Below are 27,931 nucleotides of genomic sequence, written 5' to 3' on the forward strand. Positions count from 1 at the left end.
TGTACACAATCAGTACATTGTATCATATGTTGGAAATTAAACAATTACAAACTACTAACTAGATAAAAAACATAAAAATGTGAGCAATAGGGAAAACCCAGAAAGTGCACTGCTATAACCAATGAAACATAAGCCCTGCTGTCTTCAAATAAATAATCTTCAGTCACACTGTAATTGCTGTACAGTATAATGATACTAACTGTAGTTTCTCCAGCTTGAATTGTGGGTTCATCAGTAGATCACTGAGGTTTTTCACTCCAGAGTCTCCTAGTTTATTCCTGATCAGGTTCAGCTCTCTCAGGTGTGACGGGTTTGATTTCAGAGCTGAAGTCACATCAGAACAACCTTCATCTGTCATATCACAGCAGCTTAACCTACATTAGCAGAGAGAGAGAGAGAATGAAGAAAATAAGAGACTCTTTATTCTGTAAAGTCATATCATCTTCATCAGCAAATAAAACAGACAGAGGAAGAGAGATCTTCATCTTTATTTCACTAGATCTCAAAATACTAAGATGAAAATGTTTGTACAAATATAATTGTGGCGAGCAGGACGAGGCAGAGGGACGTGAGAGATACGAGACCGGTGCGTTGCGCAGGTGTCGCTCATTATCAATCACGCCACCGGCCTCGTGCCGCTCTCTCACGGCCCTCGGCCTCATCCTGCTCACCACAATAATGTTAATGCGTTTTAGTTTAAACAGTTGAAGTGATTTTAAGCATTTTGATTCTTGTATGTGAATGTGACTGACCTCAATCTCTCCAGTTTACAGTGTGAATCCTTCAGTACGTCACATAAGTGCTTCACTCCTGTGTTTCCAAGATTATTCCTGCTCAGGCTCAGCTCTCTCAGGTGTGACGGGTTTAATTTCAGAGCTGAAGTCAGGATGAGACTCTGTTTCTCTGTAATACTGCATCTATTCAGACTGAATACAGAGAAATAACAATAGTTCACATCTATGATGATCATCTTATTGAAGAGCTACAGTAGCATTTAGTTTCCAATAGTCTTTTAAAATCCAGTCACACTAGTTATGTGCGCTGGAAGACACTGTTTCTTATTGTAGCAGGTTGATTGGTCGCAATGGTTTCAATCACTCTCTCTATCTCTGGACCAATCAGGACGTAACTGCATGCTATATAGGCAGGGTGGTGGGCCCTCTCGACACTCCTTACTCTTTGTTGCCGGAGACACATTTCCACTCTGGATCCTTTCGCGTCCGCGGTGCAGTTACGGTAATTCGACAGGTAATACAGTGTGGCTAATTTGTTTATCTATAGGGCTTGTTTGTGTTAGGATGGGTATTACAGCGTGCAGTGTCTTTTGCAGTGTCTCCCTGTCACAAACCCGATCCTTCCTGTAATGGAACCGGGTTGAGTTTTGCTGCTGGTAGGTTGAGCAAATCTTTTTCCTCTTTGGATATTTTCTTGACTGAGTGTTTAAGTAATCGGCCGTTTTATTGTGGGCTTCATGTGGCTGTACTATTGGCACTATTGGTGTATTGGTGTGAAGCTCCCTGATGGGTATGTATGTATACTAGTTGACATCACAGGTATATTTTGTTTAATCATAAATCGTTACTGAATTTGGTTTGTTTGTGTAACTTACGTCAGGGTTGTAAACTGCTTCGCTTGCGCTGGTATCTGCACTAGCCCTTCCCCTCCCCGCCACGCTGCTGTTTTGTCTCAACTGATGTTTCAACCATAGACTGTTCAACGGGTTGTAGCTACATGAGCTCACCCCAGGCTTTGAACGCCTCTACGCGCCTTTCAGCGCCAGGATCCATTGTCCAACTGTATGTCTGGCAGGGCTGTATTTGAGTAATTGTGACACGGACGATAGCTTTGCCTTTCTGTGGCTCGCCCGTGCTTATTAATATGTGTGTGGAGAGTGGGGTCTATGTTTATGGGTTGATTTGTTAAACTGTGATTAAGTGATTTTTTTTGGTTAATTTATATTTCTTTTGTTTGAGTTTTGATAAAAAAGACTTTCATTTCTGTAGAAACTTTATGATCTGTTGTTAATTTTGGTTATTTTTGTTAGGCTCTAGGCAGCTATTAAGCCATCTTTGCTGCCTAGATCTGTCTGAGATTGAAGTTGTTTGTTTATTTTTGGTTTATTGATTTGTTAATTTATATTTCTTTTGGTTAAGTTTTGATAAAAAGACTTTCATTTCTGTTGAAACTTTATGATCTATTGTTAATTTCTGGTCATTTTTGTTAGACTCTAGGCAGCTATTAAGTCACCTTTGCTGCCTAGACCTGCCTGAGATTGAAGTTGTTTTTCATTTATTGTAATTTAAGTTGTTATTATCATTTATAATTGATGACGAGGTGCATATAAAATGCTTGACGAGGTGCAGGCCTGCATGAGGGCACGTCACCTGTCTGTTTCCAATCAGGCCTTTTTCCTGTTTGACCATTTGGAAGGGGAAGCGTGCGACGAAATAAAGTATCGGCCCAGTACAGAGCGAGGTGACCCAACCAAAATTATAGCAGCATTACAGGAGTTGTATGGCTGTTATGAGTCCTGCGTAGCCCTTCAGGAAGCGTTCTATTCTAGACGGCAGCAGGAAGGAGAGACACTGCAAGAGTTTTCCCTTGCCCTGATGAGTCTTATGGCATCCGTAAAACAGAGTGCCCCCAGTGGCATGCCAAATTCCGAAGTATTGTTGCTTGACCAGTTTGTTGAGTTAAAACAGTTGGTGCACCGGAAGCCTACTGCGGCTCTACTCGAGGTTAGGGGCGAAGCCATTCGGTGGGAGCACGAGGGGTTGCCTGGGGGTGCTAGGGGCTGAAGTCATTCTGTCCCCTCTGCCTTGGGCATGCAGTTTGGAGTCCAGTGTGGTCCTCTGGGTTTGAGTACTTCCACCCAAGCGTCTGATCTGAGTGAGATTAGAGAAATGTTGAAGCTGCAGCAAGAGCAACTAAACCAGCTTACTCAAAGCATTTCCCTCCTACAAAATTGGATGTTGGAGGCCCACTGAGCGCAACATGCAAAACTACAGCTCTATGAAGCTGGAGTTTTTGGCGCTCAAGTGGGCTATGACCGAGAAGTTTAGGGAGTACCTGCTGGGCCACGAATGTGTTGTCTTCACAGACAACAACCCCCTTAGCCACTTGTCCTTGGCGAAGCTTGGTGCTACCGAGCATCGTTGGGCAGCACAGCTGACCTCCTTCGATTTTGAAAATAAATATCGATCAAGGAGAAGTAATGGAAATGCAGATGCTCTGTCCCGTCAACACCCTCCCGGCATGCAGGATCTAGAGGCCGTGGTCCCTTTTACATTACTCCCAAATTCCTTACAGCATGCCCAAGTGAACCAAGTTAAAGCAGTTCAATCTGCTATTGAGCAGATTGAACTGTCACTATGAACTATCAATCTGCTTTTTAGATAAAAAAACACATAAAAATGTAAGCAATAGGGAAACCCAGAAAGTGCACTGCTATAAACAATGAAACATAAGCCCTGCTGTCTTCAAATAAATAAACTTCAGTCACACTGTAATTGCTGTACAGTATAATGACACTAACTGTAGTTTCTCCAGCTTGAATTGTGGGTTCATCAGTAGATCACTGAGGTTTTTCACTCCAGAGTCTCCTAGATTATTCCCGCTCAGGTCCAGCTCTCTCAGGTGTGACGGGTTTGATTTCAGAGCTGAAGTCACATCAGAACAACCTTCATCTGTCATATAACAGCAGCTTAACCTACATTAGCAGAGAGAGAGAGAATGAAGAAAATAAGAGACTCTTTATTCTGTAAAGTCACATCATCTTCATCAGCAAATAAAACAGACAGAGGAAGAGAGATCATCATCTTTATTTCAGCAGATAACAAAATACTAAAGTGAAAATGTTTGCAGAAATATAATGTGAATTTAGACTCATTGTGAGATACTGAGTATAAAGTGTTTTAGTTTAAACTTTTGATTCTTGTTTGTATGTATATATATGTGAGGTAGAAGCATGCTTTCGGAGCGTGTGATTGGCTGAATGTGAGGTAAAAGTGTGCTTTCGGAGCATGTGATTGGCTGAATGTGAGGTAGAACGATTATGTACGTCAGCCAGTTCTGAGCAACTCTGCATTTATTCATGAGAAAGAGAGAGTTCAATCCAATCACTGCACTGTATTACGCATGACATCATCGCATTACAGCGGAGAATTAAACAACATGCGGAGCATGAGAGCGGTTTCTGCCGCGATGAGTTTAACAACGCTCGCAACGCAGATCATATAGTTAATATACGGACCAGAGCAAGCACTTTTCAAGTTTTTATGGACATATTTCATATCCTCTAGTGCTCTAAACATAAACCAGCACTGCTATTCTTCAAATAAAATATATGTGCAAATAAAGACACTGATACAGGCTGTAGTGTAGGCTGTAGTGTTACAAATTTATTAAAATGTTTAATTTAGCTTCCAATACTATAGTATATAAACTGAGGAAGTGTGAATTTTGTAACTAAGATGTCACAAACCTGCCTGTTCCTGTCTGTCCTGATCTCTCTATTGTAAGTCAAATTGATCAGAGCACTGAGACTATCACCTTTTGTCGTTGAATGGTCTGGCTGATTAGATTGGTTTCTATGCATTCGAATCACACTGTTATGCTGATGAGATCAAGGCTGGGGAATTTCCAGTAAGAGTTAAATCCTGTACTTAATTTACATGCTTTGTTTCAGAGTGTCTCCACCTTTATGTAAATCCCTCCCCCTTGAAATGTATATCAACTACAATATATATTCCTTAGTCAGACTTGGGTAAGATTTTTGGATGAAGCAGACTTGAGAATACTACAGCGATGCAACAGCAATAAAGAACCCTGCTTAAAAGATACATCCAATTCTCCTGGTCTTCGCATCTGAGTTTTCAAACACTTTAGAAGAAAAAGTTTAAAACAAGCCGTACATCTGATCGTGAATGCGATGATACAATGGATTATTCTGATACACAGAACACAATGATGTAGACGACAATTAAAAGAACAATTGTCAAAAAAGTAACTATCTTTATTATTTCTGTTAAACTGACGCGTGTCGTTTGTTCAGACTCAGAGACCATAGTGCTCATAAATGTAATGAAAATATCATTATATCTTTTAAACATTCTTCCGCAATTCTCCCTAATTCTTGTGAGTGTGTTATATAGGGTTATATTTTTAAAATATTAAAATTATTATATAATTGTATTAATTATATATAATATATATCATTATATTAATATAATGAGTGTCAGCGAGAAGCTCATTTGATTGGCTGCATGATGAAGGTGGACCCGCCCTCCTCTTCGCGCTTGCAAAACTCAGTGAGTGAGAGAATCGTGCCAAAACTGGAAGCTCAGGTAAAAGAAAGACGCAACTGTACAAATCGCGTTATTTCGGGAATTTTTTTGCCCCATGCACACAACAAGTCATCCAGACATTTGCAATAGTTTATTTTTTTACACAAAGTTTGATTTTACGCAATTCATCTGTTTTGAAGTTCCTACCTCTGTTGTCTTCGGTTGCAAATTGCTGTTCACAGGCTTGCAGTGCTTTTGGCCGCATTTGTGCACAAAAACCGTGCCAAAAGTGTAGGCGCGGAAAAATGAAAGTCAGAAGAATACAGATCCTATTTATTTTGCGTTAGCATGAAGCTACAGCTTCAAAGTACATGAATTACACTTACGAATAACAGTTAAGGCTGCAAATATTTTTTTCTTACACTTAAAAGGCGATTTACACTTTTACAAATCTTCTCTTGTGCATGCAAATTTAATTTATGCATGCAATCTAATGTACAATTTCACAAATCTTACCCTGCGCATGCGATTCTTTATGGCATCATATTACCTTCATAAAAAAACTGCATATAAACAAGGGTTGCCAACCGTTCCGTATAATACGGAATCGTCCCGTATTTGACACATAAAAGTCTTGTTCCGTATTCAACTGATACGGAACGCACTTTGTTCCGTATTTTTGAGAATCAATTCACTGCAAATCCATGACAGACGCATAGCTTCTAATATATATGTCAGACAGACTATGAATGAATTCGGGGACTATCTGAGGCCACGCCCGCTTGGCGGGCTCTGACGTGTAATGACGTAGAGTTGGCTCAATGGTCGCCCGTCAGAGGCGCCCGCGCCATTGGATGTGCAGTTGCCGCAGCGCAGCCTATGAGCGAGCCAGACACTCAATGTTCTAGCTGTGCACCTGCAAATGCTTTTTGGGTTTTACATAAGGCTTCAGTAAATCGAGGAAAAGGAGTTTCCGAAGACATTTGTAGGCTGTGATAAGGAAAACTACAAAATTCAAAATATTATTTTTTGCACTGGAAAGAACATTCTAGAAGTCTAATTCTATTGAATAAGTTCGCACAAGGCTACAGAAAACTGTTGCGTTTATTTTTCTTCAAATGCAGTCTAAGCCAATGAGTTTTGAATGTAATATGTTGTATTTGTTTAAGTTGAAAATAAAACGTATTATAAACTAAACAAATCCATAGTTCATTGTTGGCAAAATGATCATGATAGCCTTTATATATCTACCGTATTTTCCGCACTATACGGCGCACCGGATTATAAGGCGCACCTTCAATGAATGACCTATTTTAGAAAATTTTTCATATATAGGGCGCACCGGATTATAAGGCGCATAAGATACTGCAGTCAAACGTTTGACTGGGTTTGCGTTATGCATCCACTAGATGTCAACAAATGTCAACAAAACAGTCAGATAAAGTCAAACTTTATTAAGCTTTCTGACAACTCCGTTCACTCCCATGGTAACGTTGTTCAAACGTTATAGGAAAACTCCGGTCAATTTTAACATTGAGCTCATTTTTTTTGTAAATTTGGAGTGCTGTCAGTACAGATAACAACGACAAAAACCGGTGTTGCCTACCCCGTGTTATCCTCTTTTTAAAATGTGCACCCTGTTGACTTAAACGGGGCAAGTTTTAAACCTGCTTTTAGCCTCTTAACAACCTTAATGTGTCATTACAAGTGCACAGCCATGTGAGTGAACACGGTGAATCTGACTCCAGTAAATGTGAAAGATATGAATAAAAATGATGTTTATTCAGCCAGCTCACATACCCGTATTTTCTTCCTGTTTTCAGTCGGAGTCCACAGTAGGCGATTGTCGAGTGCGCGCGCGCGATCATTGGTAACTAAGCAACAGTGGAGACTCAGACTGTCAGCCGATGACGGTGCTGTGTGGTGTTCTGAGAATATCAGCTCAAATGGATAGTTCATCCGAATCAGATGTTGAACACGGAGGAGGTTTGATCGCGCGCAGCGCGCGAACTCGACAATCAACTACTGTGGACTTCGGCCGAAAACAGGAAGTAAATACGGGTATGTGAGCTGGCTGAATAAAGAGATTATTCCTGCCTTCGTGAAAGCTCGGATCACAGTTGAGACTGATATATCAGCCCAGGCATCCACGATCCATTGGCAGATAGTGGCGTAAGTCGGCCGGCGCTGTCTCCCCGTCTTAGTCAACGTGTGTTCACCATCCATATATAAGGCGCTCCGCATTATAAGGCGCACTGTCGTTTTTTGAGAAAATTAAAGGCTTTTAAGTGCGCCTTATAGTGCGGAAAATACGGTATGTGGTTCAGTCTTGTATATTGATTAGGCCTACTTTGCTATTCTATAAATATATATAGGCCTAATAAGTTGTATTATAATATACTATAATGTATGATAGCATACAATATTCACCAGAAGTCCTCATTTCAGGGGTTATTTAAAAAAAAAAAAAAATTCCGTGGGAGCATGTCAACCCCCAAATCTCAGTAAATCTGCATGATTCATGGGTTCACAGAGATCATCTTCCCCTAGCGGTGAACCATTGACATTTCCAAACGTTTAAACAGTTATGACGTAACTAAGCCTCGTTTCCTGAAATCATGTGACTTTGGCAGTTTGATACACGCTCCGAACCACTAATTCAAAACAAAAAGATTCGGAAAACTTACAGTAGGCTATATGCTGCACCAAAATGAGACATTTCACATTTTGGGAAATACAAACATTGAATTTATGAACAGTTATGAACATTTCTGATTCTGATGTCACAAAAAACATTGTTCTGCCTCTACAGTAAATGATATAATTATTGACCCATGATCCAACTGTCTGTCTTAACCAACTATTTAAAGCTTGATATCAAGTTTTAATTGTGTGTGTTTTAATTTGCTGTTTAATTGTATTACTTTAAATTGTCTGTGTGACGCTAATGCCGAGTTCAGACTGCACGATTTTAGCCCCGATTTTGGCTCGCCGACAGGTTTTGAGAAATCGCAGACAAATGCCCGAAATCACAGGCAAATCGGTGCTCGTTCACGCGAGTGACAATCACGCAGTGTGAATGAGCAAAGACGCGGTCTGAGAGAATCGCCGACGAGTCGCCGACGCCCGTGAGATATTTGGCATGCTAAATATCTGGACCTGTCGGCGATTCACAATCCTGCTGTGTGAATGTGTTCTGACTGAAAACTACATCGGCGATGACCGACAGCCAACGAGAGAGCAAGATACAGGACAGCAGGCTGTTCGGGGAGGAGTTATAGACCAGAATATCAGTATTTTAATAGAATAGGCCTATATCTACAATTATATCAAACAGAAACAAAGCACAAACATTTGCGTGACCAGCAGCAACAGCAGGACGTCATTTGCAAAATTATTTATTTATAATAAAATTAATTATACATTTCCTGCATAAACTGTTTATTATTATTTTATTTTTTCATTTTCGGATTGCAATCTTCTAGTAGGCTATCATTTTTAATAACAAATTCAGTGTCGCGCGAGAACTCCGGTCTCACGCACGCGTGATCTTCCGTTATTTCCTATCACTTCTCACGTTTGTTTGGTTGTGAAACGTAGTTTGCGGACCAGGCAGAAGTTGTCGGCGATTCTTTCTTTTGTAAAGTCATGCAGTGTGAAACCTCCAGTCGCCGATCCATCGTGCAGTGTGAACACAGCAGCAACTGAATGTTACCCCAGATAGTCATGCAATGTGAAAACAACAGTGACCCGATTATTTTGAAAATTGTGCAGTCTGAACTCGGCATAAGGAATAAAACTGCTCTGACTCAAACAAGTGAGGAAATATTATCATCAGCTTGTCACAGTCTTCGTCTGCACCTGTCTGTCTTAGTCATCACTACACTTCCCAGAATCCTCCTTGTCTCCACACCTGAACTCACTCCCTCAATCACCCACCTGTTCATCGTCATCATCATCTGTGTCACCTGTCTTCACCTCGTTAGTGTTCGTTTGTATCTGTATTTAGTTCCTTCTGTGCAGTCTGTCTTTGTCGGTTGTTAGTTGTATTTTGATGTGAGTTTATCCTGCCTGTCTGTACCTGTGAGAAACTTTAAGTAAAGCGTTTATATTGGAGCCTTTGGACTTTGAGTCTTCTTCAACCACACCACATCATGACACAGCTAACATTGCAACTAAAAGTAAAGTAATATTATAAATAATGAACAATACTCACGTCAGTGTGTTGAGTTGACAGTGTTTATCCTGCAGTAGAGCAGCGATCTGATTCACTCGTGTGTCTCCTAGTTTATGTCCACTCAGATTCAGCTTTCTTTGGAGTAACGGGTTTTCACCCACAACTCTAGTCACATACTGACAGGCTTCCTCGGCAGCAGGACTCAAAAACCTGCAGAACAGTCAATTCAGTTCTCAAATAAATGTCTATTGCATTACATAAAAGATTAATACGATACATTTTTATATTTTTCTTTGAAAATGTAAATACACAAATAAATATAAATAAATAATAAAAAAATAAAATATAAATGATTCGCTGAAAACCTTGCACCTGATACGTCAGTTGCGTGTGAAAAGTTCAGAGAGAGTTCAGAGCATAGGTTCGGAGTCGGAGACCACTGATGCACGTTTAAAAGTTTGGATGACAATCAAGGTAAGCAGATAATAAAATGGTGTGCCTTGTCAGTTGCAAACGTTGTATGACGTGCGTTATGTGGGCTAACTAATTGCTCAATAAAAATAGGCTCATGGTACAAATTACGTTTTGGCAAATCGGGCAAGTGGCATTTTAAAATTCCCCAAATTATCAAAGGTTGTCCAGATTGTATTGAGCCTGCCACACCCAAATGCGGATGCTGAGCGAACCTTTTCAGTTATTGGCCTAAACAAGACTGACACCACAGACTGTCACTTGATGGCACACTGTGATGGGAAGTTCGGATCATTTTACTGACTTGCTTGTTCGATCTCTTTCATTAAAATGAACGAATTTTTTTTCGAGTTATTTCGTTCATTTAAAGGGCTTTAAATGTTAGACTTACTTTTAACAGCCAAAATCCCCGAACACATCCACCTACGCAGTCTTTATCATATTCTGAATTAAGAAATCATTATAATGCAGTCAAAAATAATTTACAGGGAACATAAATAATTACTTTACCTTCCGAGTCTTTCGTTCATTTGGCACGTGACAGACGCAATGAACGGATTGTTCATGAACGGATCGAACCCTGCTTCAGATACAGAGCTCTTGCAGAGGCAGTGAAGCAGGCCAAACTGCCACTGTGGCATATAACAGGCCTAATTTGTGAAACTTCTGTGTTGTGGTTTTCTGGGGAGGTGGAGTAACTATTATGTGTCCCTTTTGTTTTGAGATTTCTTATTGCTTAGATGTTGTTGTTTTACATGTTTGTTATTTGTTATTTAATCACCTCTATCTTTATTTTTTTTATAGTGCAATCAATAAATTAATTGCACATTTTGAAAAAACGTTTCCTTTCTATTTTTTTGGTTGTTGCATAAATCAGGGTTTATAGTAAGTAAACAAGGACTGACATTTTTAAAATTAGGGTTAGGGTTACCAAATAATTTCTCCATGCGCACACTGAAATTTCACAGTCTCACTCCAGCCAAAGTCCCAAAGTTGGCAACCCTGTTATCTAGAATTTTGATGAGAAGTGTGCACAAAAATAAAATTGTGCATTTCAATTATCAAGGTATTCTCCAGAATAGCAGCACATATACTGACCCATAATGTCTATTTGACCTGTAGCTCGTATCACAACTAAACTGTGTTGACGTTTATCATCATCATGACAGAACCTGCAGCATATGATCTGATCTTGATCAATTTGATGCAACAAATTGTCAAGCTAATTGTATAGCTGAAATAATATATTAGTTATGAATATTTAGCCTAATTAACTAGTTTAGTTAAATATTTGATCCTGTCTCACCTCAGTGTCTTCAGTTGACAGTCTGGATCCTGCAGTAAATCATTGAGCTGCTTCACTCCTGATTGTCCAGGATCATTTCCTGTGAGATTCAGCTCTATCAGGTGTGAAGGGTTTGATCTCAGAGCTGAAGCCAGAGCTTTATAACCTTCTTCTGTTACACTGCAGTTAGAGAGTCTAGAACAGGAATGAAAGCATTCAACTGATTAATCAGTTAAACCCCAAACAATATAAATCCTTAAACTTGAATTTTATTTTGTTCTTTGTACAAATGCATTTAAAGTTAGTTTCAAAAACTGACAACTAAATATGGAGGCAAACGAAAGGCACAGAAATCTTTAAACTGTGTATGCAAGACATCAACATCACTTTCGAGGTTACTATTATCTAAAACTGTGTAAGCCCGTTTATCGGTCCAAATGGGGGTTTCCGCCAGAACGGGTGAAGGTCTCTGCGTGTTACTGTCTTTCCACGTGGCAAAGTAATTTAAGTCCATTTAAGCTTTTATCTGACTCTATTTTATATCTGACTCCATTTTATCACAACCTTGAACTTAAGTTAGATTGCCAATTGGTTATTGGTCAATTATATAATAGTTTAGCAATACATTTGATTGTTCTATTTAATTCATTACTTATATTTTACCCATTCATATTAGGAAGCTATGTCGCTCAGAGGTCCTCACGCCTTGTTTAACGTGGGTCTCACGATCACAATCTCGCCAGCTTCGGTCACTTAACAGGGGTAATTGCTATATACCTGATTTCGGTCACATTCACGCTTACACAATCACTGATACTTTGGTATAGCCCCTGTGATTACATACACTTAAAATTAATGTAACATTTACTTCAGTAGAGGAATGGCCACTACTACAGATATAAGTCAACCACGTTTACTTGTCTTGTAATAGCTTTGGATTGGCCATGCGGTGGTGTCACACGCCACGTACACTGATATAAAGTAACATTAAATTAAAACAGAGGTAAGACACTCCCAGATTTAGGTTGGTCAATCAGCCCGTTTGCTGCCCTAAATAGAAATTCACTTCTTGTCTTTGCAAAACATTTACAGTTGAATTAGCGACAAAATATTAGTCGTCACTAATCTGATGCAAAACTTGCGGTAACATACAAATCCGTTTAATCTACTTGGGAAAACAATTTCAGAGTCAGTCGGAATAAAATCAAATGTACCAATTAATTATGTCAGGTAAATGTATCATGCCAATTACATAATCAGTTCAAAGATAATCAATACAAAACATCAAATGCTCTGGAATAAAGAGAGAAGATGTGAACCTGACATTATAAAATACATGATATGGAGTGCCCGCATACACGCTGCATCACAGGCTAATTTGAGTTACAAATCACCACAAGCCTTCTTCAGCATCTCCCTAAATACTCAGACCAAGGCCTCTTTTCAAATGTAAACATGAGTTCACAATGGGAATTTGCATTAACCCTCTGGGGACCAAGAACGCGCCCGCGCGTTTTGCTGTTTTTTTTTCACATAGCAGCAACATAGACAACAAATACTCCGTCATTTTTGGTCATATAAATAAAATCAATACATGATTATAAACTATAGAGGGTCTTCTTTTTTTGTGTACACTCACATTAACATCAAAACATTGTGGATTTTTTAAAATAAATAAAATAAACAGGGTGCGCTTTCAGCTCACTCTGTCTCCGCAAAAATCTTTCTGAAACATGTCTGGAAAATGAACGGAAACTCCGCTAATACTTATCACACAAACATGAAACATACGTCTAAAGAACGCTTTAAATTTCTACTTTTAAATAAAACAATTCACATTTAAAACAAATATTCTCCTGCAATGTAATCTGTCTGAAACTAAAGAGAAGTACAGTTTCTCCTGTCTCAGCTCATTATCGTTAATTTGTTCACACCCACTCGCAGAGCGCGCTATTCATAAGATAATGTGTTGAGGCCATTTGCAAAATAGATAAACGCCCCTAGGCAAATGCTGTAAACGCACTATATTTTTTGGTCAGATTAAGATTCGTCTTGCGCGGCTATGAGGAATAATCCTGGGACATTTAATACACAAGTGCTGGTTTATTTTCACTTAGATGAGGAGCAACAGATTCAGCTGAGAAGTGTAAGTGTTTTATGCTTGTGCTTTGTTCTAATCGCGATATAGAATAACGTTAGTGTCTGTAAACGGACAAATAGCATACTGTTTAAATGTGAATCATGTTTCTCTATGTGTGTGTGTGTGTAAATGAATGAACTCACAGATACGCACTGTTACAGACGAAATAAAAGACAAAATTTCGTTGACTAGTTTTGGATAAAGTTTTTCAAATCAAATAAGCATCAAATAAGCTTCAAATAAGCTTCAAAATAGAGACATCAGCTTTTGTTAGGAGTTTCTGAGGATAGAAGTGTCCAGACGTATGCACCCTGTATTTTAAAGAAGAACATTTAATCATTTGCGATACATTATTCATTCACAAAGAATTCAGGGACATTATTCACGTCCCTAAAGGTTAGAGTTTTCCTCATTTTTTAATTAAGGCATTACGATTTTTTATTCCTCTTTTTAGTCAACTTTAGCATGGGTGTGTTCACTTCTAATTCCAAGCAGTGTGTGTGTGTATAGCCTATAATTAAAAAGCTATTTTAACCAGAAAAATCTACAATGCATGCCCAAAGTCGTGCAGCCATATAGTTTCTCTTGATATCAGTCCTGCTGACTTCAACATTCACAGGAGACTGTAATGAAAAATCAAACACCTTGGACATGACAGGTATGTACTATGTTTCAGGAATGGGACCATGCTGTGTGACTGTGCAAGCCTCTGTATTTAGATCAGTGTGTTTACTAATGTGCTTTTTTGTCCTTTGTTGTGTATCTTTGGATTATGTTGTGTTGTAAATAAATCCAAACAATCTAAAAGCCATTCTTTTAAAAATCTCCTCATTCTTTGTGCAAGGCTCCTCGTAATGGGGCCTGATAGCACCTAATAGGGCTATTATGGGAGGGTCTTTGTCTTTCTCAGGTGTGAAATGCCTTACATATTAATGAGAGATCACGCCTCCTTGCATAAAGCTTTCTCAAACAAAACACGTCATACACATTATAAAAGACTTTATTGACTTATCTGAATGAGTAGTCAGGATGATTCTCACATAGTTTTGGAGCAAATATTCTAGACTATGTGATACAATTTTCAAAAGTCTTGTGAAGAAATAATCAATATGTGTTTTGTGGCCTTATTTCAGAAACTTTTATTTTTAAGTTTTTCAATAACCATGCATAAATAATATTCTCTCAAAAATACAAACATGTACATACATGTTGCTCACAGATTATGGTAGCCCCGTTTGTGCTATATAGAGTGAATTTACACCTTTGCCATTAACATGTTTATAAATAACTGAAAAAAGCACAAATGTCAGTGCATGTCAAAACATCCTAAGGGCCCCAAAAAAACCTTGGTCCCCAGAGGGTTAATTACCGTCCCAGACTTACTGGGGACAGAAGTTGATTTACATGGAGGCACACAAACAGCAGTTAACAAGATATCTCTAAACTCTCCACACCTTATTACCTTTTTGGTTTACATCTGTGGGAATGAGAGCATTGTACCAGTCGCACTGAGACATTTCAAATGATACCAAACATGCATAATACTGTATTATAATAGTTCATATTAAACCATATAGATTTTTGGGTGAATTCAGGTAGGGATGGGTGAAGGGAATGATGTGTAAATTGAGAGGTGATCAACTCAAGTGTTGAATGGGGATGGTAATTTAGCAAGAGAGTTCAGATGTTAATTTCCTTTGTTTTGTTTTGCCTCTCTTCCAGTTTCTCCCAGTCTTACAACTGTACAGGTCTGAAAGTCTTTGATCTGAATGATCCACAACAAGTAACCTGAAAATGTTCAGAAAATGAGAAAATTAAAGTTTGGGAATGGCCTAATTAAAGTCCAGACCTCAACTCCATTGAAATACTGTGGAAGTACGTGAAACACAGCTCATGTTGGAAAGTCTACAAATGTCACCGAGCTGAAGCAGCTTTGTAAGGAGGAGTGGGACAAAAGAACCAAAATACCTTCACAGTGGTGTAAAACACTCATAAACTAGAGGAAGTGTTTAGTCGAGACTAGCTGCAAAGCTGAAAGCAGAATCAAAGATACCAGACTGATCTCATGAAATGGCGTATGTATGACACGCCAATTCGTATTTCCATTTTTGGCGTGCTATCAACACGCATAATCACTTTTCAGCGTGTTTATCAACGCCTTTGACTTAACGTTATATTACTGTATTATGTATATATAAATATATGACCTACCCCAACCCCGTCCCTAAACCTACCCGTCACTGGGGTTAATACCATTTATGAGTCTTCTCCTACCATCCTAGGAAAAGAAATATCGCTCCACAGATGTAGATATAGATTTTGCTTCGTTTCGCTCGGACATTTAACGGCGTACACATACACGCGGAATCACTCGGACATTTAATGGCGTAGACATACACGCAAAAGATTTCGGCGTGGACATACACGCGGATAGCTCAAAATGCGTATAGATAACACGCCACTTGAATTGAAAGTGGCGTGTATGTTTACGCAAAGTCATGATGTCATGTTGAAGATACACAGCTAGGGATGGGTATTGTTACGTTTTTAACGGTATTACTACTCTTACCGATACTACTTATCGATCCGGTACTTTAACGGTATTCTTATCTTATCGTCATTCCACGAAATCGGTGCCTTTTCAACTTTAAAAATTTGAAAAATATAATTTGTTTCAAACTGATTTTTTTCAATAGCCATTAATTCAAGACATTTTAACATGACAAGAAATTGTGTTGGGCCATCTCAAGCTATGACATTTATTATTTTATGACTGTTTATTTATTTCATGTTTTGATATGTTCCTCAGTCCTGTTACTGACTAAAGTGTTACTATATACACTACCGTTCAACAGTTTGGGGTCAGTGAGAATTTTATTTTTATTTTTTGGAGGAAAGAAATCAATACTTTTATTTATCAAGGAATAATTAATTTGATCGAAAGTGACAGTAAAGAAATTTATAATGTTACAAAAGTCTTTTGAACTTCCTATTCATCAAAGAATCAAAAAAACAAACAAAAAAAAACTACAACTGACAGACCAACAACTGTTTCAACATTGAAAATAATAATAAATGTTTCTTGAGCATCAAATCCTCACATTATACTGATTTGTGAAGGATCATTTGACACTGAAGACACTGACACTGGTGATGCTGAAAATTCAGCTTTGATCACAGGAATAAATTACACTTTACTATATATTCACACAGAAAACAGCTGATTTACACTGGAATAATATTTAAAACTATAACTGATTTTTGTTGTATTTTTAATCAAATAAGCGCAGCCATGGTTAGCAGAAGAGAATTCTTTTAAAAGTATTTAAAATCGTACCGACCCCAAACTTTTGAACGGTAGTGTATAATACTTCCAATTACAAATATGCAACAGTTTGCACATATATAAGTAGTATTTTGGTCCCTCTTTTCATTCAGATTATGTCATATTTAAAAAAAAAATCTGTTTTATATCATAATTGCCATTCACATTACTGAAAATGTCCTATCTCAGGGATGACATCACATTACAATTAAGAAATATGTATACTTTGGCAAGACATTTATTTTAAAAAGGGTCATGTCCAAAATGCAGTATAGTACATGTTACTATGGTGAGATCTGTTTGACTGTCAAATGTAATTTTTCTTTTAAAATATCACATTAATGACAGTAACAGGACTGAGCTCTCAATAACCGAGAGGGTATTTAGTCACCTATTGTTTGTCATTGCAGTTAATTGCATGCATTATGGACAAGAGTTATGAACTTATTTACATACTAGTTACCTATGGAACATTAGGCCATGACAATCTGGTTCCATATGGGAGGTAATCTAGAATTATATAGAAAAATACAATGATAGAAGAAAACATATCTTTATTAAAACAAATTAACTTTGGACGTATAAAACCCAACTTGAAATACAACTACAAAAAAAATTCATCCACAGGACATAACAAGGGTAAGTACTTTTAAAAACTGATTGTTTCTTGTAAGTATGACATTTTTTGTAGTATATAAATCCTGAGAACAGCCATACAAACATCACATTGAAGTTACAAATCTCAACAAAGGAAAGGAATTTCATCAAAGGAAATTAGATATAAAAACTTCAAACTTAATCATGCACTTAGTAGTATTTAACATATAATATATACAATTGTGAGTTTTTACGACAATTAAAGAAACAGCTGCCATTCAAAAAAGAGCAAACAGTACTGTACCACAGAAAAACAACGGAATAGAAAATAGAAGTGGTGACAGAAGTAAGAACATTTGGCGGTAAATAATTTGATCTAAGGCAATTTCATTCAACAGAGAAACCTCTCTGATCTAAGATAATGACAGAGCTACTTCTCAGTTTACTTTGTAAGCTGTAACCATACATCTCTCTGTATCTCCACATGGCGGGCAGTGACTGGCAAAGGAGCAGGGATGAGACGAAGTACATCATCTAATAGATACCAAAGTACATTATCTCGAATAGGCCAAGATAATCTGTTCGGATCTCTGCTGTGCATGCATTTCACCTGGACATAAGAATCATCTGTTGCCATCACAGTCTCAGGGTAAAGGTCATCTCCATATTTAACCACACACCACTTTCCAATGACCTCGGAATTGGTCCAGTCAACTGTGTGCCCCATTTGTGTAATTCTGTGCAGAAGAGGAAAAAGTTGCCGCTTTGCCGGTATTGTGAGCAGGGCCCATCACTCAGAATATGTAGCACCTTCACAGTAGGATGCTCCTGCTGGACGTATGTCAGCACTGGCCTAAGATGCTCCCATATTGCAGCCGGGCCTTTTTGCCTTGAGGAAGTCACCATACAGAAACAGGGGGGTGTGGCATTCGGGGCTGTGTATAGCACACCTGTATGCAAGATGGCCTGTTGGTGTGACCCCCCAAATTGCACGGCCTGGATCTTGGAGGACCACTTACACGCATAGTTCTCTGAAAAATCAATATGAATTATACATTCATTATCAGAGAGCCTTGCCTTCAGGTCTCTGACAAAGGCAAAATGTTGAAGTTATGCCGTTTGAACTTTACAAGCTGGTCATTACATTTTTCAACAAGCTCACCCAGAGTGCTCTCCATTATCTTTTTTTATCGTGATTTTGAATGCTACACTTTCACCTCCTTCAGACCTCTGTCACTCCTCCATTCCCCACTGAATGTAGGAGACCATGGTTTCTGGTGTGTAAGGGGCCTTCATTGGAAAGTTGGTGAGTTTGCATGTCTCACACTCACCATACATGCACTCTTTTTTTTGTGAGTCACACACGATTTCTTTCACTAGCTCTTCGAGGTTGCAGTGTGAGACAAGCTCGTGTTGGTGGAGCTTATTCACTATGAAGGTAAGATTCTCGTGTGTCTTACATAGACACGTCTCCCTATCTGCCAGACTTGGACTGACCACACAAAAAGGTCGCAGGTGACAAAACAAAGAATACAAAATGATTTTTGACAAATGACAATTTTCCTGTGAGCATTTCGCATCATGTCAAGGAGAAATCGTTTTTGCTTTTTCAATTTACTTTTTGTTTTAGTCTGCTTTTTCCCAGTTGTCAATCGGCTCACATCATCACGTTCGAAATATTGAAACTAGTCAAGTCAAGTCAAGTCATCTTCATTTATATAGCGCTTTTAACAATGGATTGTTTCAAAGCAGCTTTACAGAGATAAACATATAATTTAAGGTAACAGAGATAGTTTTGGCTCTATAGCGGTTCTTGAATAACTAGGCATTCTCTCATTGAAACTAGGCCAATAATACATTCTGAATGCACGCAAATGCAGTTTACCTTAGGCTGCACTTCACTCATGCTCTTGCTCTTATCTTCCCCGTCACTTCCGGTGTGAGAACGCTAGGCGCGCTTGTGCTGCCGCTTCACGCTGGTACCTGTTTGTCTGCTGTTACGTTTTTGCTTTCTGGATATGGTTTTCTCGGATTCAACCTTCTCGGATTACTCACTGGACTATTTTTACACCCTAAAAAGTTTTTGGATAACTGACCTGGCTGTCTCCGTGATCCTGTCACACAGATCGGCTGCGAGCCCTCTCCATTCCTATCCTTACATCCCTCTCGACATCTGATACTGTGAGTCTCAGCTCTCTTTGTCTTTTGTGGTGTCAAATCCTTGGTATGGTTGGGTAGCTTGTCTGATGAAGGGCTTGGGCCCGAAATGTTACACGTGGTGAGCAACTATTAAATTCACTTAGGAGCATTTTCTGGTGTGCAGACTCATTGTTTACTTTTGCAACTACCTGTCTGCCCAGCACCCAGCTTTATTGTTTTGGATGTGCGTGCTGCACCTTTTGAACTCTATGGTTGGGTAGCCTTCCCTTCTGTGGATTGTGTGGATTTTGGTTTACGACACGGTTCTGGCTAACGCAGTTAAACCGATAAACTGTTGTGTAGGTCGAACTGGTCATCACTGGTCATGTTGTCGCGTATCCACTTGCAGGTTTTGTTTTTTTGGTCTTTTTTGGTTTTTGCTGTTTTTTGCTGAGAATAAACAAAGTACTTTTCCCGAGATGGCTTTGCAATTTTCTGCTGTTCATCTCAGAACATTTAAAGGATCTTTCCGCTTGGCTCCCGACACTTACAAATGGTGTGAACAACTTGGGGTTTTACGCCAGCCTCGTTACATACACCGGTCGCGGAAGAAACTTCGGAATTATCATTACTCATCTTCTAATAATATTCCGGTTGTCTGTACCGACACCCGTGTTCCGGATACAACACAGCTGGAAAAAAGACTTGGGCCTATACACTCTAGAAATTTAAGATCGCTGCGTCTTGATCCTGACTTTGGATTACGTGCATCTCCAGACTTGCGATGTGCGCTACTGAACACTAGCGCTGAGAATGACTGGCCAAACATCACTGGCTGTAATCTTAACTTTTTCTCTGATATTAGTGAGTTACTTACTCTTGTCTGTGGTAGTCATTCATCTGTTATTTTGCTTGTTGATTTTAATATACATGAAAACACTGCACAATGCAAAGAATTGATGTCTGTGCTGGACTGTTTCAATTTGACTCAGCATGTAACTTTTGCTACTAACTCCAGAGGTCATATACTGGATCTCATATGTACATCTGGCTTGAATACTATTCTTCTTAGTGGCTCTGATTTTGCATTTTCAGATCACAAACTTATAAACTTCAGTTGTAGTTTTCCAATATCTATATCACCTCAGAAGAAAATGCTGACTTATCGCAAAATCAATTCTGTGAATCCAACTACTTTCTCTGCTTCAATAAGGGCTTCTACTTTGTCAGAATGTCTACTGTCTAACTGTCCGTCAGAAATCTGCTGTATCTACAATAATGCTCTGTCTCAAACACTTGAGATGCACGCTCCTGTTAAAACTAGACTGGTTCCATCTACTCGTACCTCACTTTGGTTCACTCCTGAACTTCGAATGATGAAAACTGAGGGTCGCCACCTAGAAAGACTATACAGGAAAACTGGACTCACTGTGCACTCTTTGGCTCTTAAAGAACATTTGCTCAACTACCATACAGCCCTTAACAATGCAAGATCCTCTTATTTCTCCTCTACCATTAAGAATTCCACGTGCAGGGCCAAATCACTCTTTGCTATGGTTAACAAACTCACAAATCCACCTCAACATGTTATTTTAGGCTCTGAGGTGCTTGTAAATAGCTTTTGTAAATTCTTTTCAGACAAATTGAAGTCAATCACTGAATCCATCACCCAAAACACTCCTCATACAGGTGACTCAAATTTAATGTTATCTGGTCCAGCTCACTCAACGAACCTTCTCTCTGCTTTTACTCTGACTACTCCTGTTGCCATAAGTGATCTAATTGTCAAGTCAAATTCCACATCCTGCCGGCTCGATCCTACACCTACTGTTTTGCTTAAGATGTGTGTCCTCGAGGTTGCACCCTTCATAATGCATATGATAAACTGTAGTTTGGCTTCCGCCATTGTGCCAGCAGAATTAAAAACGGCAGCGGTGACCCCCATTCTTAAAAAAAAAAAACAGGCCTTGACCATCTAAACATGGACAACTACAGACCAATATCCAATTTAACATTCTTAAGCAAAATCCTTGAAAAGGTTGTTGCTTCGCAATTGCAATCTTATTTGGATATAAATGGTCTTTTTGAACCTTTTCAGTCAGGTTTTCGCCCATCTCACAGCACTGAAACTGCTCTTTTGCGTGTGGTTTACCACATTCTTTTGTCCATTGATTCAGGGTTGATAAACATCTTGATGCTCCTCGATCTAAGCGCTGATTTTGACACAGTCTGCCACGAATTACTTATTTCTCGGCTTTCTGATATCGGCATCACTGGTTCTGCTCTTTCCTGGCTCATTTCCTATATCAGTGACAGAAAGTATTATATCAGCATACAAGGTCATAGTTCTGCCACTGCTTCACTTACACAAGCTGTTCCTCAAGGTTCAGTTCTTGGTCCACTATTGTTCATCATCTACATACATCCACTTGGTAACATCATACGCAGGCATGGACTTCAATTCCATTGCTATGCTGATGACATTCAAATTGATCTCACCACCAGCTCTGATAGACCAGCTCTGATAGGCTATCCCTGCCTGACTCACACACTGCATGTATCAGGGACATCAAGCACTGGATGTCCCTTAATTTCCTCAAATTAAATTATAAAAAAACTGAGATATTAGTGATTGGCTCTGCTGCCTCTGTCAAAAGGATGGACCAGTCCTTTTATATTGATGGAGTTCATGTTAAGCCTTCATCATTGATTCGCAACCTTGACTCAACTCTATCTTTTGGCTCTCATATTTCTTCTCTTGTCAAAAACTCTTTCTTTCATCTTCGCAATATTGCTCGTCTACGATCTTCTCTTAATTTAGCTGACTCTGAAACCAGCATGCGCAATGTAGCCTCGTGCCCGTATGTGACCTCAGACGTGTGTTTCCTTTTCGCGCGAAATAAGATGCGTGTGGACCATAGACTGTAAAAAATAGGTGTGGACATACAAATGAGGCTTGTTCGACTTGAACCGGTGCTGCACAGAGCGATCAGCGAATGACATCAAAGTACCGCGAGAGCGACGGCTCCGTATGCTTTTCAATCACTCTCGCGGTACTTTGATGTCATTCACCGATCGCTCTGTGCAGCGCCGGTTCAACTCGAACACCTCAGTAAAAGTGGATTATGGAGTGCTGCAGGTCACGTCACGCGGAGAAGTGGCAAGTGGGAGAGATAAGGAAGGCTAACCGGAGTTGGAGGATGCGCCAGCGTCGTATAAGTCCGGTGTGTGGGAACATTTTGGATTTCATGTTATGATATTTAAATATATAGCAGCTACAGTGGCACTTTAAGTTTCGATAAGAACTCCAGTCATATGTTTCCAAATACTCTACTTTAATTTCAAGTGAAAAAAGTGTATCCTCACTCTCAGGGAATAGAAGCATTGTTGATACTGTTTTTGTGTTGAGGTTGAACTTATGTTTCACTTTATGATTATGGCCTTTGCTATTGCTACAGCCTAATTACAGGCAATTATGTTTAATGTATTTTGACTTATTTAAAAGACAGAGTTTTAAGAGTTCCTCTCTTTTTCTTTTAAAAGATACAATTTTTGTAAGAGCTACACTTAAGGTGGTAGTTTGATAAATGCAAGTTAATTTGTAATCTTTGTGTGCTAAAAATGCACATAAGTTCCTGTAGAGATAGTGATACACATTCTACTTTTTTTGCCAAATAAACGAAAAGCATGTCATCAATGTCTTCTCTCTTGCTGTATCAAAATCTCACCTAGCTTTCCTCGGAGATAGTCCCAATAATGTGCTTAAAGTCAAGTCAAATTCAGTTTGTGCATGATTGCATGATATAACATTTTTGTTAATACTGTATCCTAAATTGTGGATAATTAAGCTATATATCATATGCTGAAGTACATTTCTGGAGTGTTAAAGATTAAAAGAAAAAATAACAACAAGAACTGTACAGAACCGAAACGACAGCGCCGTTGCTTCTCGGCTACGGTTAATGGCATGTTACTAGTAACTGTAAAAGTGTATATCAAATTAAGTGATGTTAATTCTATGCAAATAAGACAAAGTACAAAGTAAGGTGCATAAGTATACAAATAAAAAAATGATGCCGAAAAAAACAATGGTAACTAAGCATGTGCTTGATGCTCATATGCTGCTGACTGGCACATGGTATGTAATCTGACTAAAATAACTAGCTTCCGGCCTTTATTAAACCCCCAGAGCGATGTGGGGCATTTATTTTACAAGAAAAGATATTTGCCAATGACCCTCAGGATCTGTAGCTCTTATTCTGATATTTAATGTTAGATCTTTCCTTTTCTTGGAACGAAATGAATGCTTAATGTCACTTCAATATTACTAGATATTACTAGATGAAAAAACACAACAACAATAAAATAGCACAATGACAGGATTGATATGGTATACCCACGTTGTAACAAATAAATAAAGATCTTTGAATTTTTCACAAAAGTTAACTTGCGCTTTTGCCTCAGCATTGTCCTGTCAGTCATCGCACCTCACTCTAGTCATGTGACTCCTGTGGCTCAACTTACCTCAGTATCTCCAATTTACACTTTATATTCTTCAGTCCAGTGCTGATCAGCTTCACTCCTGAATCCTGCAGATTATTATTGTTCATGTTCAGCTCTTTCAGATTGGTATCTGATCCAAGAACTGCAGCCAGAGCTGAACAGCTTTTGCCTGTTAAGTTACAATCATTTAACCTACAATAAAATCACAACACAGAATTAGATGGAACATATACAATACATTTTCTATTTACAAATATTAAATACATTTTCCATTTATTTTTGACATAAACAGCATATACAGCAAAGAGGCTGAGTTAAAATAACATTTATTTTCAAAAACTACAATTTCCTGTACAATAGTGTTTTCTATTCAGTGACAAATTTCCTAGATAAAATGAAGCGTGAAAAAATATTTGTGTAAAGCTTTTATAGCTCTAGGATTTTTTTCTCTATTTATGTCACCTGATGGAGCCACTGTTTCCTCTGTCTTGCTTAGTTGGGGACATTTAATATTCAACAATATTATTGACTTGACTGCACCGACACCATTATATGAGACAGTTCACACCTTTATGGCAAGTTAAAGGCCTTACATTATAATTCTAAAACTGTCTCCATTCACATGTAAATAAAATATTTAATGATTTAAGTAAAGCTAAGATAACTTAAACCTAAGAACCTATGAAATTGTATTTGTTTTTAATATTTCAAGATTAAGGTCAACCGATGGCTGATGCCAATATACTAGAGAGCAGGGTGGCCAATGGATGATATATCATTAATTTAAAGATAGTAAAGAAGCATCCATGACAATTGCTAAAATTAAATTTTACTTTTTACTTAATTACTGAATTAGAAAAATATATATTTTTAAAATATATTAAAAAAGAGATTTTGAACGATAATTAAAAAAAAAAAGTTTTTGTAGAAAAACCATCTAATGTGTTCATCAAATATGATACAACAGGCTTTTGATAAATGTTTATTTGTAAATCTCTCGATCTACATATTGCATTACATCCTTATTACATTAAACTTCAGAATTACTCATAGAAATAAGCATTCAAAATATCTAATTACTGGGAGAAACTGAGGGACAACTAATATATGATGTGATAATATATATGTACTTTATTTAAGTAGCCTGTTTTATAAAAATCTCAATGTTTTATACTACAACCTTTCAGAATTTCATCTTACTTTTTGGCAATATAAATAACATCTGTACCAATTTACATTATTTCCCCCCAGTTTGGGTATATGAATAAAATATGCCTTTTTTTTCTTCCTCAAGTATGAGTATGTGATAGTATATATAATTCTACCGTAAAACTTCAAATAATAGCCGAGTCCCAAATAGACGCATGTCTCTTTTACACGCCTGGTGTGGCAACAGGTTTGGGTAAATAAAGGCCTGTCTCAGATAGAGGCCTGGTCTGTTTTTTAGTTTCGGGTTGTATTTAATCTTCTAAAACCCGTCAGATCGTCTGCTTTTTGGCGGCCGCCAACACAAATGTTTGTCCCGCCAAAGCCTTTTTTGATCGGTGAGTGATGTAGACTAGAATGACTGCTGCGCCTGACAGGGCACATAACGAGCAGAGAGAGAGAGAGCCCCGGCCGCGCGCGCGCACTCTCACGTCTTCAAACACGAGCACTGTCTTGGTCTCTCTCCCTCGCGCATATTAATCAAAATCAATTGACACGATAGTAAAAGGTCAGAAGTTTCACGTGGAGCATTTGGAAATTTTTAGAGATTAAAGACTCTAGGCCTACATTCAATGAACAACATCTCAACACTAAATTATAAAGGCCTGTCTCATATAGACGCCTGTCTCAAATACAAGCCGGTGCAGTTAGACGATTTGGGAAAATAAAAGCCCGGGCTACTATTTGAAGTTTTACGGTATATAAGTCATACAAGTCTGGTGTATCATATTATAGAAAACAAACATGCAAACATTTTTACATGGTATTTTAGATTTTGTCTTAAGTTGTGATAAACTGTCTCCACACACACACACACACACACACACACACACACACGCACACAAAAAGCTTTACAGGTATAGCTTCATGTTTATGATGGGGAATCACTATAGAGTAATGTAGATAAATGCATTTTTCAGATGAGAGCTGAACATGACAAAATATATTAAAAGACTTACAGGGCTGTTTTGGAGGTTTTAATGACTGCCGATAATCTAATGAGACACTCGTCTGATTTCTTGAATTTCTGAAGCTCAAACTCCTCCAGCTCTTCCTCTGATGTCAACAACACAAAGGCTAAAGCAGACCACTGGGCAGGTGAAAGGTCACCAGATGAGAGACTTCCTTTGCTAAGGTGGGTCTGAATCTCGTTCACCAGAGTTTGGTCGTTCAGTTCATTCAGACAGTAGAACAGATTGATGGATCTCTCTGCAGGAAGATTAGCTTCTAGTTTCTGCTTGATGTACTGAACTATCTCCTTGTTGCTCTGGTCAGTGCCGTCTCGCTGTGTCAACAGACCTCGTAAGAGTCGTCGATTGGACTGGAGTGAATGACCGAGGAGGAAGCGAAGGAAAAGGTCCAGGTGTCCATTGTCACTCTCCAGCGCCTTGTCCACTGCAGTCTTGAGAAAATCAATCATGGTTTCATTTCTGTTTTCCTGTTCTGTAGACTCATGCTCAAACACACTTGTCTTGTTGATGTCTAGAAACAGATGTGCATAAAGGGCTGCAATAAACTCTTGAATGCTCAAGTGAACAAAGCAGTACATGGTACCAAGAACGATCCCTGTTTCCTCCTTAAAGATCTGGGTACACATGCCTGAGTACACTGATGCCTTATAGACGTCAAGACCACAGGCTTCCAGGTCTGTGTCATAGAAGATCAGGTTGTTTCTTTCCAGATGATGAAATGCCAGTTTCCCCAGTGAAAGGATGGCGTCTTTATCCCAGGAAACATCTGGTGCGTATTCTCCATCATATTTTCGGCGGCTCTGCTGGATCTGAAAGCGGAGAAAGTGTGTGTACATTTGTGTCAGAGTCTTGGGAGTGTCTTCAGTGTTTGATTCCTGCAGCGTTTTAGAGATCTCATCAGCCTGAGTGTTTTTCACATCATTATTTCTCTTCTCCTCCAGAATGTTCTGGAGAACAGTGGCTGAAATCCAGCAGAAGACTGGGATGTGGCACATGATAAAGAGACTCTTTGATTGTTTAACATGATCTATGATTTTGGTGGCTTGAATATCATCCGTGAACCTTTTTCTGAAGTACTCTTGCTTTTGTTCGTCGCTGAATCCTCGTATCTCTGTCAGCCGGTCGATACAGTCAGGAGGAATCTTACTGGCAGCTGCTGGTCTGCTGGTGATCCAGACGAGAGCAGAAGGAAGCAGATTTCCCTTCATGAGGTTCGTTAGGAGAACATCCAGAGAGGCTGGTGACGATACATCACGCCACGTCTCATTACAATCAAACTTCAGAGGAAGGCGACATTCGTCCAGTCCATCAAGGATGAACAGGAATTTGAACTGATTCCTTCTTGTAAGGTTCAGTCCTTTTGTCTCTGGGAAAAATTGAGTTATAAGGTCCATCAAACTTAGTTTTTCTTTCTCCTTTAAGTTCATCTCTCTGAATGGAAGAGGAAATATGAAGCTGATATCTTGATTTTCTTTTCCTTCAGCCCAGTCCAGAACAAACTTTTGCACAGAGACTGATTTCCCGATGCCAGCGACTCCTTTTGTCAGTACAGTTCGGATCTCCTCGTCTTGTTCAGGCGCTTCAAACAAATGTGTGCATTCAACCTGTATCTCTTGTGCTTCATGATGTCTGGAAGCAACTTCAATCTGTCTCACCTCATGTTCAGTATTGACCTGTTCACTGCCACCCTGAGTGATGTAGAGATCTGTGTAGATGTTATTCAGAAGTGTGGAGTCACCTTGCTTCGCCATTCCTTCAAACACACATTGATACTTCTTCTTTAGGCCACATTTCAGCTGAGGAATGAAGAACAGCTCACCTAAACACAGGAA

The 27,931-nt window shown here is 38.8% G+C and overlaps 1 protein-coding gene across 6 annotated transcripts in view; it reads right to left on the reverse strand.

Moving 5' to 3' along the window:
* LOC130100294 (NACHT, LRR and PYD domains-containing protein 12-like) overlaps window positions 1-27,914 on the reverse strand; it is a 51,883-nt gene extending 23,969 nt beyond the window's left edge. For 2 of the 6 annotated variants that reach the window (XM_056265719.1, XM_056265687.1), the window contains exons 1-7: window positions 26,088-27,904; window positions 23,944-24,114; window positions 11,240-11,413; window positions 9,502-9,672; window positions 3,536-3,709; window positions 753-926; window positions 201-374 (exon numbers count right to left, since the gene is read on the reverse strand). In XM_056265719.1, the coding sequence (XP_056121694.1) occupies window positions 201-374; window positions 753-926; window positions 3,536-3,709; window positions 9,502-9,672; window positions 11,240-11,413; window positions 23,944-24,114; window positions 26,088-27,850 (2,801 nt within the window). In that variant the 5' untranslated portion in view covers window positions 27,851-27,904. Of the gene's footprint in view, window positions 1-200; window positions 375-752; window positions 927-3,529; window positions 3,710-9,501; window positions 9,673-11,239; window positions 11,414-23,943; window positions 24,115-26,087 lie in introns of all 6 variants that reach the window. The other 4 variants (XM_056265705.1, XM_056265713.1, XM_056265697.1 and 1 more) reach the window with 4 other exon arrangements.
* Between the last annotated feature and the right edge of the window lie 17 nt (window positions 27,915-27,931).

Source organism: Rhinichthys klamathensis, unplaced genomic scaffold (genome assembly GCF_029890125.1).
Source record: "Rhinichthys klamathensis goyatoka isolate OS25496 unplaced genomic scaffold, OSU_Roscu_1.1 h1tg000011l_1, whole genome shotgun sequence".
NCBI lineage: Eukaryota > Metazoa > Chordata > Actinopteri > Cypriniformes > Leuciscidae > Rhinichthys > Rhinichthys klamathensis.